The 19,246-nt window shown below is 45.2% G+C and overlaps 2 protein-coding genes across 3 annotated transcripts in view; one reads left to right on the top strand and one right to left on the bottom strand.

Annotated features, from left to right (window-relative positions):
• Positions 1-1,828: 1,828 nt before the first annotated feature.
• Positions 1,829-4,771, bottom strand: Atg12 (Autophagy-related 12). The gene is made up of 4 exons (XM_065454183.1): positions 4,521-4,771; positions 4,036-4,172; positions 2,052-2,114; positions 1,829-1,961 (listed from the first exon to the last, which is right to left on the bottom strand). Exons 1-4 carry the CDS (start codon positions 4,675-4,677, stop codon positions 1,902-1,904), a joined length of 417 nt encoding a protein of 138 aa, XP_065310255.1. The 5' UTR covers positions 4,678-4,771; the 3' UTR covers positions 1,829-1,901.
• Tsen54 (tRNA splicing endonuclease subunit 54) overlaps positions 4,651-19,246 on the top strand; it is a 55,491-nt gene continuing 40,895 nt past the window's right edge. For both annotated transcript variants that reach the window (XM_065454179.1, XM_065454178.1), the window contains exons 1-8: positions 4,651-4,934; positions 7,543-7,713; positions 9,688-9,751; positions 10,309-10,392; positions 11,499-11,647; positions 12,882-13,982; positions 14,787-15,040; positions 16,546-16,729. In XM_065454179.1, the coding sequence (XP_065310251.1) occupies positions 4,795-4,934; positions 7,543-7,713; positions 9,688-9,751; positions 10,309-10,392; positions 11,499-11,647; positions 12,882-13,982; positions 14,787-15,040; positions 16,546-16,729 (2,147 nt within the window). In that variant the 5' untranslated portion in view covers positions 4,651-4,794. The remainder of the gene's footprint in view (positions 4,935-7,542; positions 7,714-9,687; positions 9,752-10,308; positions 10,393-11,498; positions 11,648-12,881; positions 13,983-14,786; positions 15,041-16,545; positions 16,730-19,246) is intronic.

Genomic DNA, 19,246 nt, shown 5'->3' with positions numbered 1-19,246 from the left:
CCTTTAGATTTTAGAAAGTCGTAAATATTATGGACTCTTCACTACACTACTAAAAAAACCGTTCTTCGATCTTGCATTCGTCAGCCCAATTCCTGTACACAACAGGTCGAAGGCCTCTCTGCGATCTCCAGTTTACCTGTCTTCTAGCACCCAGCACCAGCCTGTGCCTGCAAAGTTAATTTCGTCATGCGTACTAGCTTTCCACCATCCTTGACCGCACTTTCTTCCTTGGCACCCATTTTGCAACTCTCATCACTCTTTGACCACATCTGGCCCTTGAGCCAATAAACTCCAATAATGATTTTACAACTTGAATAGGTGTACTGTCTGCCCTTTGCAATTATACATGGCCTGCCGAATTGCATTCCTAACCCTTTTTGCTCTAATCCACACCGCTGTCTTTAACATTATCCATCGTTTTTCATTCCACCGTTCATTGTGCAGTTCATAACTTGTTCTTGAGCTTCTTTGCTAACCTCAGTTTCTGTCCGATATGTTAGTAATGGTAGGATGCAATGATTTCGCTTTTCTTTCCAAAAGTATCGGTAAGCTGACCAGAGAATCATTTGTAACTGAGTCGCGCTAAGGACAGTCGTGCGGTTCCTACTTCGCTAGCATTTTTCTTGCTTTCTTTTATACAAGGCTTCTGTTGACATTGTCCAACTTTCAGCGTATTGCTTAGATTCCTTTCCACGGTAACTTCATTTTTAGCACTCCCAACTAATGTGGTGTTTTGTGTACTATGGACCCAAAGTTGGTGGATGCAGTCTGCCGGGTGTATGAAAGAATGCAAGCAGAAAATGAGGCTTTGAGTATATTAAGATGTTTGGATGTGCTATTTCTAAAACGCCTTATCACTTGCATTCTCTTAGGGCAGGCTTCCTTCCTACCACAGTTCTTGCTTTATTGCTTGGGTACTTCTCATTTCTAAATCTTAAGTCAATGGATAATGTAAATGCAGGGCCTGGAGTTAAAACAAAGTTGTAGGCATGTGTCAGTGACCTGTATAAGAAGCCATACAAGGCAATAAACTTGTTACCTTATTTTATATTGTACTCGTAGTTTCACTGCCTCAAGATTGAAAACCTAGCAACAACAAATACCATTACTTTCTTAGCATGCAAGGTGCAATCGTTCAACTTTTGCCTGTAAGCACATTTGCAGTATCCCAAATTCGGAGTTCAGTGCCACCCTGTGTTTGACTGCATTGTTCTGCATTCCCATGGTTTTATTCCTGCAGTTACTATTGCCTTGATGAGTTATGTACATAGTTGAAAAAAGCTCAATCAAGATGCAGTGGTATTGCTTCTGAGCACACAAATTGTGTTCAGATTAAACCTTTATTTTCTTGTTTCCATTGCACTAGTATGCAGAGTAGCTCCAGGTTTAAAGCCAAGGAAGCCTTTCTTGATTATCTTGTTCCAACCTGCTTATGAGTCAATTAAATTCACTTGAGCAAATTTGAATCTGGCTCCTGTACAAAGTGAATTTTTATTAATTTCTGTCAAATGTTCATCTTTGTATGATCCTTACATCTGGAAACAAGTGAAATGGTGAAATATTTAGATGAGCAAAAATTTCGAGGGTACGAAATTTTCAAGAAACAGTACTTGCAGGAAAGGAAATCTTGTATTCTCATAATTTTTTTCATTTGACTATCAAACTATTTCAAAGCAATATCAAAGCAGGCATCAGAATGATACGAGCAAAAATGAACATTAGATGGAATGTACAGACAACGCAATATACACTTAGTAGCACTTGCAAGAACCGTTCACATGTGTAACACCGCACTAATACTACCCATATTGAAGTGGAAAGCAACCAATTGCAAAACATGATAAAGCAGGTGTAACATTTATTTCACAGTATTTACAGAAACGTGACTTAAATTGGCGACTTCATCCCCACGCATGTGTTTTTGCGTAGTGAAGGGTGAGCTTTCCATTGGAACCAAAACACTGCAAAAGGGGAAAAAAAAAGAAGACAAAAAAATAAAGCTCTTCAATCTCCCAAACAAGAAAAGCATTCCACAAATAAAGAGCACAAACCTCATAAAGGTTGCTGATCTCTTGGTCCAAGGATGGAGCAAACGCTTGATTTATGTACAGGAACTGCACAGGAGAAGTACAACCATTGTGGCTGATTGCTTTAAGAAAGATATCTTGCAAATTCATTGCAGAGACTTTCTAAGCGAGTGTGGCTAAGATATTTTGTCCATAAATGTAGTCTGAATTCAGAAAGAGCAGTGTTCAATTCCAGCAACATTGTGTGCTTCCTGCATTTCATGAAGTCAAATCTTCATTTGAAGATGGATCACAGTACAATTGGAGCACAATTTCAGTTTCTTGCATGTGTGCTAGGCCATTACAACTGAATGTAAATTATTTGCAGATTTGTTCTCCGTGCCAATGGAAAAGGTTACTAATAAATGTTGGAAACAGCTAAATGACCACAAAGAGTACAGAAAATGGCAGAAGGAATGGATTTCAAACTTGGGAAGCAACCTTCATCAAAGGAACGTTCCAAGAAATGGCAGCTAAAGCCCTGGTACTCCAACTACTCTGAATGATTTGGATTGCTCTTCTCTGGAAATCTCATCTAGAGATGTAGCTCGTACATTTTCTCCAGCTTTTGCACACACCATCAGAGGTTTCATTTGTGCCCTTGGCAGAAATAGTCGGCCAAAATCGAATAATTTATTTGTTACCAACCAAGACTCAACACTATGTCTACAATGTGCGAGTCCACTGCAACACCTTAGTTGAGCCAGCTGTGTCAGACTGGCCACTTCAGTTTCATTTCCATAATCCTTAAAATTTTTCTTCTACTGACAACAGCAAGTTATACTCAGCGTGTGCACTGGTTTGCAAGGCCTATTGTGTGTCACATGTGCCTCCGAGATCTGTGAACAACCAGTATTTGAATTGTGATAGCAAGTGAAATATCGGCTTGTTGCCTGCACTGGTCTGTGTTACCTTGTCTGGAGCCTCTTATGTTTAGTGTGTCTAATCACACAAAAAAATAATGGGAAAAACACAAAAGTGTTTATTGAATTCTTGGAGGCAACAGCCATAATTCCCAAAGTGCATGTTGCATCTGCAGCCGGCTGTGTCAGTGCGAACCTGGAGTGACAGTTGATGAGCAACAGCATGCACGTCAGCAGCATTGCGCACAACGAAGATTTGTAACTTGCTGTCACAAGTACTTTGCGTTGCAGACTTATGTGACGAGCCTTTACTTCTTTTATGTACAGACTGTTCTACCAGCCACACAATTAAAAACTGCCTACATGTGTCCTAAACATTTGCACTACTGCCGCAAGTCATCACACATAACAGAAGCACAGCATTCAACGACTGCATGTGGTTTAGTGATAATACATTTTAAAGGAGTTGCTTAGTCAGTTGCATTTCAGCAGGCAATTTTTAGGAGGAGTTCTTGCACTGAACATTTTGATTTGTATTTCCCACATCTGCTATTGGCTTCAACGTAAACGCTAATATAAGTGGCAGAGACACAGGTACCATGACAGATACCAGTGATGTGGGTCCAATGCATTTGGAGGTCCCCTTACAGCACAATTAAAGCTTTGGGATTTCCTCCTGTATATTTGGTTACTTATATGCTCATCATACAAAAATGAATGAATAAAAATACTTCTCATTCTGTCCACTTCTATCAGTGGCACATTTCAGTGCAATACGGACAGGTGTGTCCAGAGGAAAAATCCCTGTTACATATTAGTAGTCTATATGTTAAGTTAAAACAGAGGCTGAAGCGGCTCAATGAACCACATTAACGGGCTGGCACGTGATTCGAAACAACTTGGAGTGCTTCCTCATAGACGTATATTAAAAAAATAAAGCGTCACATATCAATAACTGCGTTGCAAACGGTGGTGGACCTCGCATCTTGCAGCAGCTTTGTGATGTTTGAGTGAATACACTGAGAAAGTTATTAACAGTTTTAAATGCGTTGCAGAAATTGTCTAATACGTTTCCGCCCAAAAGCAAAACGAAAGAAGAGACATACCAGGGACTCCGACTGATCGAGCTTGAGGTATCTTCTGACGAAGTCCGCGATGTCCATAACTTTCGACGTTGGCGAAACGGCCCATTTTCTTTTGAGCATGATTGGCGCGTCGCCAGTCGCCTTCAGCAGGACGTCAACTGCAAGGCAAAAGAACACGGTGTTCCAAGCTCGTTCCTACATGTCAAACTGCACAGGCCACCGTGTACTAAGCACAATGCGCGAATACACGGTGGCTCCAAATCGCGGGACGCCTTCGGTTGCAATCGAATTTCTCGATCGCGATTAGCTCCCTTTCGCAGCTTGCGCTAACGAGCCGATCGGGCTCGAGAAATACGATTTCGATCGGGCTCGATCGCGATCGAAAGGGGCCGCGCGACTTGATCCGTGCGAATTACGAACGACAAACAACAAAGTTGCGGGCAACTCGATGTTGTCGCGAGTCTTGCGCACGAGTGCGCCAACCGAGAGCCGTCAAAAGAACGCACTTTTTTTCTTTTCACCGTTGTTAGCCCCAACTGAATCGCCGCGGTCCCGCTGGGCTTCTGTCTTTTCGGGTGACGCGCTAGGCTCCGAGGTGTCCTCTGCGGCGTTGTCATGATTCCCAGACTCGGTAGCTGGGCAGCTTTCGGTCTCCTCCGACATGATATCAAAATCCGTGGATCGTTTTGGCTTTCGACTTGAACTCGCCTCGTGCGTAGCTGCGGTTAGTCAACTTTCGTATGCCTTTCGCAGCCAACGCAAATCGTGCTGGCGGCAAGCATGGCTGCCGAAGCTGGAATGGACGCCGTGGGTTGCGACGACAAGTTAGACGAGGATGGCAAAGATAGCCCAGCCTCCCCCAATGAAGCAGTTCCCACGACGAGTTCGACGGCAGACGACTACGCCTATCGGCCTCCAAGGTTGGGAACAATGCTCACTTTAGCAGAGGCGGCTGATTTCGCGTCGAACGGTGGCGTTCACCAATCGCAGCTTTCATTGCGAACTCCGTGGTTCGCTTTCCCTTCCGCGACCTACTGGCCCGAGTATACGACGCGCGATCACTTACTTGTGAACAGACTTAGCTGCTTGACTTTCTCTGAAACTCATGGGCAGTCCGTTTCTTGCAGATGCGTTGTTCACACACGTTTTGGAAGACACGCGTGCTTGGATCAACAACTTCGGAAGAACTGTATTTCATACATTCCTTGCAATTAGTTATATAGTGGAAGTACGGTAGTGCAAGGGTCATTCAAAACGTACATTAATGGAGAATTTGTCTATCACTGCCACATTCCTTTATCCATTTGTCATCATCTTGGTCACATATGTCTTGGCGTGATAAGTGACGACTCATCTTCACAGTTGTACGTTGTGATACCCAGTTAGGACATCCCACAGATTCTGCAGCCTGTGCTGAGAATTACCTCAGTGCTTGCTTGCTTTGGTCTGAAGAGTATGTAAAACCGAGCGAGTTGGTATTGGTGAAGAATAACGATTGTAATGAAACAGGTATTGGTTCATGTGGCAGTAACAACAGTGCATTGTAGACGAAGCAAGGCGTACACACAATACTTCTTGCCTTTGTCATCGTTTTCTGTGCGCTTTTATTGGCCATACTTTAGCCTGAATGTGTTTTTAGGCGATATTTCACGATTGCGTGTTCACAACAGCTTTTAACGTCATCATCGTAGATCTAGCCCGCTCAGTCACTTCCTATGCTGCAGTTCGATCGCTTCATACTTGCACAAGCTCGCCACAGTCTTTCGATTTTTTCAGCCTTCGTGCGCCATACCTGAACCTAACTGTTGACTAACCTATAAGTATTCTCATTCATACTAATGTTAGAAGGAATTTTATTTTAACATACTGCTAGTCTCACATTTGAGCCTGTTGCAGGAAAGGGGCAGGATACGTATTCAAGAAAACACAGTTCAAGTACTAAGGTATAAATACCTCCTTGAGTGATCCATTTGTGGAGCACCCCCTTGAATGCTAGAGGCGGTTCCAAAGAGGGGGTACAGAGGAATGAGGCAGCTAAGCATCAAACACCACTGCCTATCATGAACAATATCTGCTCCGAACTTTGATGCCTGAAAGCAGCTAGGTGGGTTGCTAAAAAGTGCGAAGCAATTCTTTAAACATGTTCCAAGTTTGGGACTTACTTTGTGGTAGGACAAAAGTTGTGTATAAGGTAGGGGCCCCTCTTTTGAACTCTACATAGGAAAGCCACCGTTACAACATATAGCAGCCTCTGACTGGCTGTTACTCTAGTTGTCATGTATAGTTCTCAAAAGAAAAAAAAAAAGCTTTTGTCCTTGTCTTACTAGTTCCATGCTTTTGTCATTTCTATTCTGTCTTTTTTTGACATAAGAATTAGGTCTTTTTGCCTACGTAATAAAGGGAAACTTTGAATTCTAGACCAGAACGAATTCTTCTTCAACTGTGAAGCTTTTGTCCTGAAAACCCCGTTTGCATGTTTTTAAAGCGAAAGCTTTACTGGCTGCGAACTTGCGATATCGCCTTGGCCATGCTCCGACGAGGCACATGACGTCACACCACGTTCCTCGTTGTTGCGTTTGCCTCCGCTTACTTTGCCAGCTGCATCGCATGCCTGATAACATGTCGGAGGATTGTAACGGAGAACTCGCGTGCGCCGCAACCACAGTTGAGGCGGCACTATCAACGGCAACAATTCTGATAAGCAGGAGGAGGCTTGGAATTGACATCGGAACGAGATGAAGAGGAAACGAATTGCCCAGGAAACAGACGAACAGCACACCGAATGACTGGCTAAACGCCGCAACATAGCTAGACAACCAGACTAACCTGGACTTGCAATCAAGATTAACCAAGGCTAACCATGCTATGCCTTAGCTTTCGCTACGTATATCCTGGCATAGCCAAGCTAAGCCACTGCCAATTTTTTTTTTTTGTATTTGTGCCACAGTTTGGTGGATGACAGTTTTTTCCTTTCATGAACTTCCCTCCACCTTGTGGGCTTCCGCAGAACTGATTTGCCACATTATGAAGGGTAGGAACTATCAGGCAGCAACTAGCCCATGACTAGCATGCACAAAGAAGATTAATGGGATTTCATGGCATGGGGGACATCCTGTCGTGAATGGCATTTGCAGTATATTGGGAACTACTGCGCAAATTTATGTGTGCTTGTGTGCATGTTCAAAGGACTTGTTACATGAGCCAAATACAGCACACATTTATGATGACTCATGTTTGCTTTATCATAAGTTTGACCTTGACTTTTCATCAATACCTCAGTGCCTTCAGTGGCATTGTCCTGCTTAGTACGAAGTCAGGGGTCCAACTCCTGGCAACATTTCACTGGGGGTGTCATGGAAAAAGTCTCATTTACTGAGTTTCAGGTGCACGTCAAGAAAGCCTAAGGTGGTGAAAATCAATTCAGAGCATTGTCTACAGTTTCTCATAGTCTTGTTTTACTTTGGGAAGTTAAGCAGCATCAGTCGGTTCATTGAACTTCATGTTATCCTTGTTTTTTTTATTCCTCAGTGGTGCAGATGTCTTCAAGTGGCACCAAGGTCGCATCCATGACAACCAAGTCAAAGTTTGGACGGGCACAAAGCGACTGGAGCCAGATGGGTCCACAGAGGAGACTGAGCTGGTGGAATCGCTGCGAAAGAGCAGAGCCGACACACTCGGCCGTGTCGGATCGCTCAGACCGTAAGTCTCAGGGCGGCATGCCGCAAGGTCTGGGACTGGGATAGTTTATCTGCTGTATCAACTTGGCAGCAGCGGGAACACTAAAGAAGCATGTGTCTTCTCTTCTCGTGCTTGTCTGAGGCTGTGTTATGCAACAGTTATATTTTTCTGTTCTTATTTGTCCTTCCTCACTGGCCAGCGCGATGCCTGGCCTTTGTTATTGCCAGTATCCCGCACTTGATGATGCAACAGGTGATAAGGAATTAACGGTATCAAGGGCAACATATCCTTACATAATATGCCTTCTCATTTCCATGCTATGAACTTGTGTGGCACAATCTATAACTTGCCTTCTAGAGCAAAATTATTCTTCAGGTGTGTTGTACATTATCTCCTGGCTATTTAAAACACTTTGGGCCACATATTTTTGTTAGAAGTTGTGGAGTCTCACTCATGCTCTTGGAAAAAAGGAACGACAACACACTAGTGTAAACAGGTGTTCGCGTGTACATCGTTCGCTGTACAGTCATGTGAACGGTGGCACGTTCGAACGATTGTGCTCGTTCATTCCAGTGTCCTGCTCCTAGGCCTTCCACAGGACGGTCCCGTGAAGCGGGTCAGTGCACACGCGATGAGTTCGCACCATTCACCGACCCCCAAACCAAGATGGAAGAGCCTACTCCCAGTCGCACCCGACTAACACCGCCGTTAGGTGGCATTATCAGCGCAACACTCGCGCTACCTCTCGTAATACAGTAAACTCTCAGTTGTATGAACATCGGTTTAATGAATATTTCAGAATAACAAACCTTTAGAAAATCCCCGGCGGTTTTCCTATGTATTGTATGCAAAAATCTTTCATTTAAGCGAATTTCCGAATAGCGAATATTTCAGTTGAACGAACTTGATCAGTGGACCTGGGCTCACTTTTGAAATCAGTTCAGCGAAGTTTTGTGCTCTGCAGTGCTGGCGTAGCGGATGCCCGCTGCCCCCGAATTGCCCCTCCAGCGACATAACAGTAACACCGGCTACAATTAGAAACTGCTGGCATAAATCCTGCCTTTCCCCCTACGCGGTGAAAACGAGCAAGAGGAACAGTGCAATGAGGTGATCTACCTCGGGTTGTGGACAGAGGTCTCTCACCATCTGCATGTTGACAGCAACACTTCATTTGAAGACTATGTGCAGTGTGACAGTGAGCTCGTTATTACCTGTGCTGAACTATCAGGTCTGGAAATTGTTTCCTGTGTTCATCCAGAAGAAGGAGAGTGCGACGAGGAAGATGCAGAGGCAGATTCAAATCCTGTAACTCTAGCCGAGGCTGTGGGATATGCCCTGGAAAGGTGTGAGACTTCGTGTCTCCGCAACAAGCTGTGCCAAGGGAAGTGCGCAAGAACAGAGACTCTCTGGACAGCTTTGTTACTTGCGCTTTAAGAGCACCAGTGCAAGTGAAGATTATGTTGTTGTTTTTTAATGAGATAGCAGCGTAACTGTTACGCACTTCGTATATATTGATGTACATAACTCCATAAATTGCATTTCACACTTTTGACTCGGATGTCTGCTGCGCTGCGAGAATTCGTTTTTCTCGGCAACCATTGCACGAAATTTGACGAGGTGTGTTGCATTTAAAAGAAAAACTTAAAATATAGTGACTGTTGGTTTTGAATTTTTTTATTTAGGTCGTCAATCTTTTATTAAAAATTGGCAAGAATCAAAAATTTTCAGAGAACAAAACCATCCAGTTTACAGCTCTGTAACTCAGCGATGAAAAATGATATCACAATTATGTGAATTGAATCTAATAGTACATCTAAAGTGGACAAAATTGATATGTTACACACGAATCTCCAAAAAAATTTAGTAATATGGAAAGTTGTAGATTTATTTTGCATTTCAAGTGTGAAAGGCTCCCAGAGAGCTCGAGGCACCGGTAACGTTAGTCGCAACGATTTCTTGCTGCTGCATTGTCACGTGACAATTTTTTCTTCGCAGCATCGACGTCTTGCAAGCCCTGTGGGACGACCAGGAGAAGAGAGTTGTCGTGACCAAACACAAGGTGGATATTTTGTGCGCCCCCCTTATCAGTTGCTTTGAGTTGTTCGCGATCGCGTTAGACAAACAAAACATTTCGTCGTAAACGCAGTGTTACGATAGCCACTTAATCGCGGGTTGCTCACTGCGATAACTGTTGTTATGACTGTTGTGATAACTGTTGATAACTACACAGCTAGGGGCACCGGGTGTGCGCAGCCAGGCGTGTGACACTCGATATGTGAGCATTTTTGGCCACTGTCCCAGAATGGGCTTGTGTGCTGCTCGGTAGGTGCCTGGACAGCCAATCAGAACAAGAGGCAAGGCAACTAAGCATCAAGAAAGTATGTACAGAGAAGTGAGAAAGTCGGCGTCAAAAGCAGCTGAGCGTGGAGGAAGAAGTGAAGTGACTAAAGTGGCACCAGACAGGGACGCATTGAGCGAGGGACGTTGAGTTGCGCAGAAGTGAACATGTGTAACACGCATGCCGTTAAGCAAGGTCGTTTCAGTGAACGTTAAAGAAAGCTTCACTTGTCACTGACTTTTTTCTTTGCACTTCTTTCTTTACCCCCACTCTTGCAGGGCACCTACCTCAAATTTATGGGCACAAAAGTGGGAGACAGGACGGTGCTACACCCACTGGAGGCCCTCTTCCTGCTGGAAGCGGTGAGTTTCCTCAACTAATGTGGCACTCGAAGATTAAAGTTTCAAGAAAACGCTCTACATGTGGCCAGCATCGTGCCTAGCAAGTAGCCCTTGACTCATTTTTGCAGCTGCATGGTTTGTTGAGGGTTAAAAGAGTTTGAAATACGTTTTTTTGAGTACCGTCAAAAACTGGCAGTCATCGACGTTGCACACGACTTCGCTGAATGTGGCAAGACAGTTCTCCAAAATTCGGTGAGGTGGTCGAAAGGGCGAGTTTCATGACGCGAAAAAAAATTCTCGGCAACTCTTTCCACTTTGCGTATTTCCGCAGGACTGACTTCATATTCAGTGTTGCCCACATTGAGCTGTCGTTTAATTCAGCCTCGCTATGCGATCTGCTAGCCCACTGGTCAACTCAGATCGTTAAGAGCAACTGCCCTAGTGAGGCATTGAATCTGGTTGTTGGACCCTTGGACCAGGTTGGATTTTCTTCAACCACGAAGCTTTGTTTCCAAGAAGCCCATATAAGTTTTCTTCATTGTTATTGTTTTTTTGTTTATCGTTTAGTGCTATGAGTGCTGCATCATTATCTGTTACAAAATGTGCCAATTGTCACTACATTCAAATTAGCAGTTGTTGATGAAGTGGCACTTTGCCTGTTGGCCATCTGCAACACCTGGAAAGAAAGGTGTTTTACGGTGCAATCATCAGCACAATCGGTAACTCAAACGCACTTGTATTTGCCCTTGCCAGATTCCCAAGTGGACTCTTAATGCTAACCTCGACTCTGCCAACTCAAGGGCAATGCCGTCTTTTCTGCGGTAGTAGCCACGGTTCTTCAGCAATGCTCCTCAGTGATTCGCGACCTATGATTTTATATCGAACACTTTCGCTGTCACCCTAAACTCTAGTGCTAGAGGGAATGGGTGCATCTCAAGCAGCTGTTTACCATTAGAATTGCTGAGGGGTGCTGTCGAAGCGACGTGACAACTGAGCTCGATGGGCAGCACTGTTCTTCCGCTTAGCAGCGTAAAGTAAACAACGAGCTAAGGGCGCAGTTGTAAATTCGAGAGTCGACGCTGTTGCTAGTGCCAATGCAGTGATGTTGCTTTCCTGCATGATTGCAGAATCAGTTGTTGCTGACGCGCGATGGCACCTCGATGAGCATCTCGGAGTCCTACGAGGTTCTCCTGAAGGACGGCGATGACTACGACAAGTACCTTGTCTACTCTCATCTCCTTAGGGCCGGATACATCGCTATTCCACACAAAAAGCAGTGAGTATTTTTTTATATTCTTCACTTTGTTTTCAAGAGGAAGCTTTACCTCAAGGCCACGTATCCAATTTTTCTATTGAGATGCGCGGGATACACAGAACTGATACGAGTGAAATTTGTTACGTTCTAGAGATGAAGCTTAATTATGCTGACTCTAAGGGGCAGTATTCTTATTTCGGGCCTAAAAATTTGTTACAAAGGATTACCAAAAATCGGCAAGTTAGAAAAAAAAAGTGACCAGAAAGTTCACAAATGCGTAACTCTCTATAGAAAATAGATATTTCGGTTTCATAAACGGCATTTGTTAGAGCATCTGAAGTGGTCAAATGTGACGTATGAGCTTGCAGCTTTTGTGAATTGCTTACACGGTTTTCAAAGGATCTGCTAAGAATCTTTGTCAGAAATTAAACCTGCATATCTCAGAGTGTGCAATGCATCTCTATTTTCTGGTTTATATATCTCAAGAGGTACAGTTTTCAGAATTGTGGTACACGTTGTTTATTTGCGAGTTGGAGTTGTGTGCTTGATGCCGCAGTTTTTCCAAGTGTTGTGATCTTCAAGAACTTCTGTAAAAAAAGTTATGGCCTAAATGAAAAATCTGTTTCCTAAAGTTGGAAGTTTCTAACATTTTCCTTTAAATTCAACAAGCCTCATTAAATTTGGCTCGTGGATGCCTAGAAGAACAATTTCGCCCACGTTTATGTAGACAAGAGCATCTGCGACCTTTTTGTTAAGCTGCAGCTGTGTTTTCCAAATTGTGGATTGTGACTGCAGGTAGGTTGCCCCATATTCAAAGGGGACTTTGGAAACGCCTTGAGAGCTTCGATAACAGTTCTTCTAGTAAAACCTTGGTGTTGGTTACGCATTTACACTACGCTAAGATGACCCGCAGTGAGCTGTTGTCACATTATGCAAGCACAGATGATATGTCGTAGCCAGAGTGCTGCTGATGCGTTGTGTAAATCAAATGGTTTAATGCAAAGTGAATGCAGAGTGTGTGGCTTGACTTCATGATCAAACAGACCAGCAAGTTTGTACTTCTATATTTACCCCTGGTCTCTTATAGCACTCTCTTTAAGCAAAAAATAATGTAGTTTATGCACAGAGTTGGAGGTAGAAACAAACAAACAAGAAACATGGCAAAATTCTTCTGTGTGGATTGAGCTCTATACACTGCCCATTTTGTCACGTCATGTGGCTATCCTTGGTGATGTTGATACAATAATTGTTGCAGGGAAAGCTCCAAAACATCAACACCTGCCAAGCCAGAAGCAAAGAAAGTAAAGGATGAGCCACATGAAAGTGACGATGACGTGGTTTGCCTGGACGACTCGGACGACTCGGACATCTCCATCATCGAGGTGATTCCGGCCAAGTTGCCCAAGCTCAACCCTTCCGTCACAATCAGGCCGGCGACCAGCCCAAAAAAGAGCCTGTTCCCAGAGAAACGGCCTGCCCAGTCTGCTGAACTCTCGTTCCCAAAGTATGTCGCCGGTCAGTTGCTGACCCTGAAACGGCCGCCTCGGCACCTCCTTCCCACTAATGTGTACCCTTCGAGAGAGTGGTACGAAGTCGACACCACCGGGTGGAAACAGGAAGAGTCCATCAGGGAGAAGCGGAGAACCAGGGGCTGGTATGAAGAACGGCCGTTGGCAAATTGGGACCAGAGGCACAACTCCGGACGAAGGAATCCTGCCATCCCGGAACTACGGCCAGACCCTCGGTGCCAGGGCAACGGAGAGGCGTGGCAGGCTGCAGACGCATCGTCGTGGCATGCCACGAATAACTCCACACCGACAATTCCGGAGCAGCGCAGAGATGGCAGAACGTGGAACAACTCGGACTCTGCCGGTTACCGCACCGGTCAGCCTCGGGGCCCGTACCAGGGCGGCGACGGACCGTGGAACAACATGGCGAGGCCACCGTACGACGCGTCTCATGACCGGCCGTGGTGGTCGGGAGGAGGAGGAGGAGCTGGTCAGCCACAACCGTGGAACCTCGCCGACCCTCGGGGAGGGGCCAACCTGGAAAGAGTGCCACCACCACTGCCTTGGGGGCCGGGCCAGCCTTGGCGCTCCATGCCACCGCCCCCGCTTCCCCCACTCCCACCACTGCTTCCAAGCTGGCCTCGGAATCCTCAGGAAGGCGCTCCGCACGGTTCTGGCAATCAGTACGGCTACTTTACGGAAACCTACGTGAGCGAAGTGTCGCAGCGGAGCCAGGAGTCAAGGCGGTCCGGATCGAGCTCTTCATTCCACTCCGGACCGGGCCGGCCAGACCGGCCGAATCGGCCAAACCAGGCATCATACCGAAGAACAGTGCAGCGGAATGACAGGTATACTTGCAGAGCCTGACGAAAATTTCATAGAGTGAAGTGGTTGTGAGCCTGGGCCATTAGATAACCAAGGGTTTCGCGGGTGGTGTTTTCATGTTTTCCAGAGGCTTTTAGATGAGGTCAGTAGTGCCAGTTGTCAAAATGTTCTGCTGCTCTCTGGGCTCAACCACGCTGCTAGCCTCACTGAATTTCTGGGTTCATCATGAAGAGTTGTGCGTGTACTTGCACTCCATTTCATAAATAGCAAGACAATGCTATGAAGGCTAGAGAGAGGTTTTCCTCAGTACTCGTATTCGCAAACAAAGAACATAGTGCATCATAGATGAAGGAAAGACACGGGTGTGCATAATGTAATTTGATGCAACATTAAGTCTCATACCTTTATGAAGAGAAATATGATGTAATTATTAGGTGCGAGGCGGCTCAGATCTGAATACATCACCGGACAAGCAAGGCAACGCGTTTCTGCAACTTTAGTCCACAACGCGCCTCCTACGCTCATGAACAAAACGGTATGTCATATACCGGTAGCACAAAAGTTTACGGATATGATTCGAACATAACCTTTTGTCCACAAGGTCGTACTTGTAATGTGTGAAGTATTTATTCCGTAGAATGCATTGCAGGTCAAAAACAACTGCACTGTGAATCGTGCCGAGTGAAACTTATATGACTGCGTTACCTTAAACAGCTCCAGCAGCGCTGCATGATAAGTATGAAGTTGAAGTATATAGAGCACTCATTCGCGCAACGTCCACCATCTTCTCCACACTCTGATCTCCCACTAACTGTTCCTCACGGCAGCCCCCGCCGAAACTGGCACGGAAGGCCGCATCGACCGAGCCACTGGCAGCGGAGCGGCGGTCGTGGCGGTCCCGACGAGGAAGACTATCCCTCCGCCTTGCCACCATTTCCCACAGAGGCGTCCAGCTGGACCGAGCTCAAGTCTGGCCGGACTCAGGCCGAGCGCTCGGCGGCACTGCTGGCTTGTGAGGGTGCCGTCCTCTGGAAAGGTTCCATCCAGCCCCTGGTCGTGCCTACACGGGATCTCTCGATACGTGAGTGGGTCGCTGCATCCGCTGCCGTTCAGACATGCATGGTTCAGACATGAATGGATTTTAAGCCAGTATAACAGTAATAGCGTATTTGTTCTTCTAAGAGAAAATGTGCCTTATATGGTACCTAATGCAAGCATCCATTATTGAAAGGACAGCGTAAGGGAAATGTATTTGTTGCTTTCATTTAAACGTACAGGTAATAAGGAAAAAGGAAATGATAGGGAACGAAAGAAAAAAATGGACTTGTCACAGGTTTAAGTTGTTCTTAGTGCTTTAATGCTAATAAGGTGTTCCACCTTAAACGATAACACTGTGCTGACAACTCTTAGACTGTCAATAGCTATGTCTAAAGCATACCATTCTCTCAGCGGTATAGGACGTTATATTCAACGGGTTCTTTGATTTACTTGATTTTCTTTGATGTAGGCATTTGTTATGTGCCACAGGGTGTGCACTTATTCGTGTGCAATCCTCCATAATGGTTGTGCGCCACTGTGACGCAAGAGGTACAGAATCCTCAAGTGTAGCTAGATATGTGTCGTGCTTCTCTGTGCACACACCTGTCATCACCATTCTTCTCTTAACACGGATCATTCATTGCCTCCGTCCTTGTGACATCGCTTCTTAGGCGTCTCACACTGCATCCACCCTACTTGGCGTTAGCATTTCACCGTAGTTTCCGAGCAGTGCAGTTTTCGTAAACTGAGAAACATTGCACAAGACTAAAGTTTCGACCTTTGCGGTGGATAAACATAGGCATTGCATGAAGTTTCACGTTGCGCAGGATGTAACCAAGTACAATTCCATGCATCACCGTTAGTTATATGGGATTTAATACACAGCGCTTGACTGAAGCTTCGCTTCAGATGGATTTCCAACATGTGTGTTAGATCTGCATTATTATTATTTTTTTAATATCATTCTGAAGCCTGATTTTGCCGCACGCAAAGGCAAGGTCATTCAAGTCCTTCCCAGTGTAATCGAACATGCTTCTGACTAAGAAGTGACTGACAGAAGAAAGTAAACTTTATTTTCAAATCAATCAGATTAAGTCTGGCGTCTTTTTAGTGGGTCTGGGCACCCGCTGCAGATGCGGTTCCAAGACCTTGTCTCGAAGCGGCTTTCTCGGCTCGCTGGACAGCCCAGAGTTGTGCTGTCAGGTTCGAGCTGAGCTGTGCGGTCTTCCAGCGCGAGCGGAGGCTGCCGGTGGAAGAGACGGAGGGGTCGGCACTGCCCGACTTGTTTGTTAAGTCCCGACACTCCCATAACATGTGACTAAGTGTGGCAACCTCGCCACACGATGTGCATCTGTTGGTAGTGTACATGTCTGGATACATGACATGCATGAGTCTGGGGTTTCTGTAAGAATCTGTTTGTAAATTGTCTGAAGTGTACTGCTTGCGTCCTCTCTAACCTAGCGTGAGGGAATGGGTATACGCATCTTTATAACTGGTAGTGTGTCGTGATGTCGTGACTGACAACTTTTTTTTTTCTTCATGTTTCAGCGGGCATTGTGTCTGAGCTTATGATCCTCAAGGAGGTCGACCTGGTAAATGGCGGACGGCACACAAGCAGCCCAGCGCTCGATGGCGCCGAGCCCTTGACGCCAGACCTGGACGTGTATTTGCCTGGCACATCTTACACCAAGAGGAACCCTGGAACTCCAGAGTGCCGAGTCTGCATGGTCAGGTGAGACAGTTTTCTCTTAAATGAAGTCTTTTCTTGGCACAAAATAAGCGCTGCGAGGTTGCTGGAGTGGTATTTTAACAGTCCACATCGACTTAATACCGTATTTACTCGCATAATGATCGCACTCGCGTAATGATCGCACCCCTGAATTTTGTCGTCAAAATTCGATTTTTTTTTATTTCCCGTGTAATGATCGCACCCCGAACTTGCCGCAGCGATATGTCGTGTGCCAAGTCTAGCTAATAATGATCGCGCTTACCATCTGTCGAATGCTACGCGAACGACTCGTCTGCACGCACCGAACATGCTTAAGTAGATGCCTCATTTCATTACTTTCATCACTTTCCGCACAACCAAACTTGCCTTTATTATGGGTAGGCTTTATAACGGTTGTAGTCAACAAAAACAAAAAAAGCGCCTTTCGATTCTTTTTATCTGCACTCGTGAGCACGCAACAAATTGCGCGCAGCAATGATAGTAGCCACGTTTGCACTGATACGTTAAAAGTGTACCCTGTTCATACGCCAACGCTTGCAACACAGCTAAGATATTCGCCCACCCTTAGCGGAAACGTGCCGTGTAGTAGTGAAAACGGGTGCCGCAGTTTCCGCAGCACGCCGGCCATGGGTTTCTGTCACTGGCACCTAAGCGCGCCCATCTGGTTCTGTCCCCTCAAAGTGGACATGGCTACGTTATTGCCGCAAACTTGCCGATATTAACGATAGTATTCATCACTGACACGGAAGAAACTGTTTCAATGCACGTATTGTACTCACGAGCAGCAAAAAAAAGATCGCGTACGGCGCATTCGGCTTGCTCCGCCGGCCGCCATTTTTGTTTTGGTGTCCCGCACCCGCATCCCGCACCAAATGCGGGAAGAAAAAAATTTTTTTTTCGCGGGAAATTTAACTCGCGTAATGATCGCACCCCTGAATTTGCGTCAATTTTTTCTGACAAAAAAGTGCGATCATTATGCGAGTAAATACGGTATTTGCCGGTAGTGTCCCTTTGAGTGTACCTTTAACCCCTGTCTGGTACAAGAATTCCTGTCCCGACAAGAAATATCTTACATAGATAAAAAAGAAACAGAATAGTACTAATGTTAGAAATGCAAACGGTCTGCATTGAATAAGCAGAAGAGAACTGAGAGGCCTGATTCTCGTGAGTCGAAACCATATAAAGCCAAGGGAAGCATCGGGGAAACTATTTATTGTTTTAATTGAAATGTAGAAGTACTACGGAAAAGGGAAACAAAAGTCTACTAAAATAAAACAACTTGCCATTGGTGGGAGCCAAACCCACATCCTAAGCACTATGCACGTGTTGCACTACCAATTTGCCTACAGCGGCGACTGTTCCTAGGTGTACATTCTTGGGTATTTGTACAAGATCTAACATGGGGAGTGTACAGCACCAGTAATTTCACCTGTGGTTTCCCTGGCGGCTTCATTATCTCTTGGCCTTATGTCGGCATTGTCACTTTTGGAAACCGCCTATAGTTAATGTCCAAATTGCATCTCCAGCAATCTCAAGTAAGGAGCTCTATAATCTCATATAAAGCCTCGCTTTCCCATCCTGCGAGTACCAAAATCTTGTCGTGGCCGTCAAGAATTACTGGCATCTAGTTCAATCCAGGTGTCAATGATAAGGAGGTTGTCGACTTTTTGCTTCAGATAAACTTGTTCTTTCCAATACTTCTACACGAATGGCCATGTGTTGCATTGGGTCTCTGCCGTATCTGTGAAGCCTCGTGCCCAAGGCTTATCCACTGCCTTGAGTGGCACAAAAATGGTCTTGTGTAATAATGCATGGCCATATTTCGCATTGTTGTGATTGCAAATTAAGAAGTACAAAGGACCATGCGCTATCAACTCCAACAGCGACGACTTGGACTAAGAGTCGTGGCACCACCTTGAGTGGTTATCAGTTCACGAAAAAAGCCTTCCATATGTCACCAAAGACTCCACTAGAAATTTCTTTTATTTTTTTGCTTGTCTTTAGTCATTGCGGTGCAGGAAATGTAAAAGTTTCACTCCAGTTATGAAATTCTTACCAGAAAGGGTTGAAAGTCTCTCCTATTGTTGATGCCATGACTGTTTGTCATAAGTTACCTAACCTAACGTAACTTGCAAGCATGCCACCTCAACCGGTGCAATAAATCAGAACGAGAGAGAATTATAGCTCCATGACTGACCCACATGGCTTGGTTTGCCCACAAATTGTGCATGTTGATAACTGTCGAGCAGTTTCTGATGCCAGTGCGTGTGCTGTCACGTTGGTGACAGTTTTTGTCATGGCCATTACAAAAAAAAGATGGGCATGCCGAAACTTGTCCACCGATCAGTTTCAAAAACCACAAGCAGTTCATTCGTATTTGCCAACCAGACGCCAGGCATACCACAAGAAAGCCACCTTTGTTTTAGGCCTAACACGGTGGTGGATACCCGACGACTGCTTTTGGCTGCCGCCTGAACGATAACCGTGCGTGCCACTTTCTTGCATACAACAAATTATTTT

The sequence above is a fragment of the Dermacentor albipictus genome, chromosome 8 (genome assembly GCF_038994185.2).
Source record: "Dermacentor albipictus isolate Rhodes 1998 colony chromosome 8, USDA_Dalb.pri_finalv2, whole genome shotgun sequence".
Classification (NCBI taxonomy): Eukaryota; Metazoa; Arthropoda; class Arachnida; order Ixodida; family Ixodidae; genus Dermacentor; species Dermacentor albipictus.
The sequence above is the reverse complement of the archived record's forward strand: the minus strand, read 5'-3'. Positions and strand labels throughout refer to the sequence as shown.

Bases quoted from the DNA above. Each gene is read 5' to 3' on its own strand.
- Atg12 (XM_065454183.1), bottom strand. From the start codon at position 4,677: ATGTCGGAGGAGACCGAAAGCTGCCCAGCTACCGAGTCTGGGAATCAT. The intron at 2,115-4,035 runs GTATGTCTCTTC...TCTCCTGTGCAG, and splicing joins TCGATCAGTCGGAGTCCCTG to TTCCTGTACATAAATCAAGC. The intron at 1,962-2,051 runs GTTTGTGCTCTT...CCCCTTTTGCAG, and splicing joins AGATCAGCAACCTTTATGAG to TGTTTTGGTTCCAATGGAAA.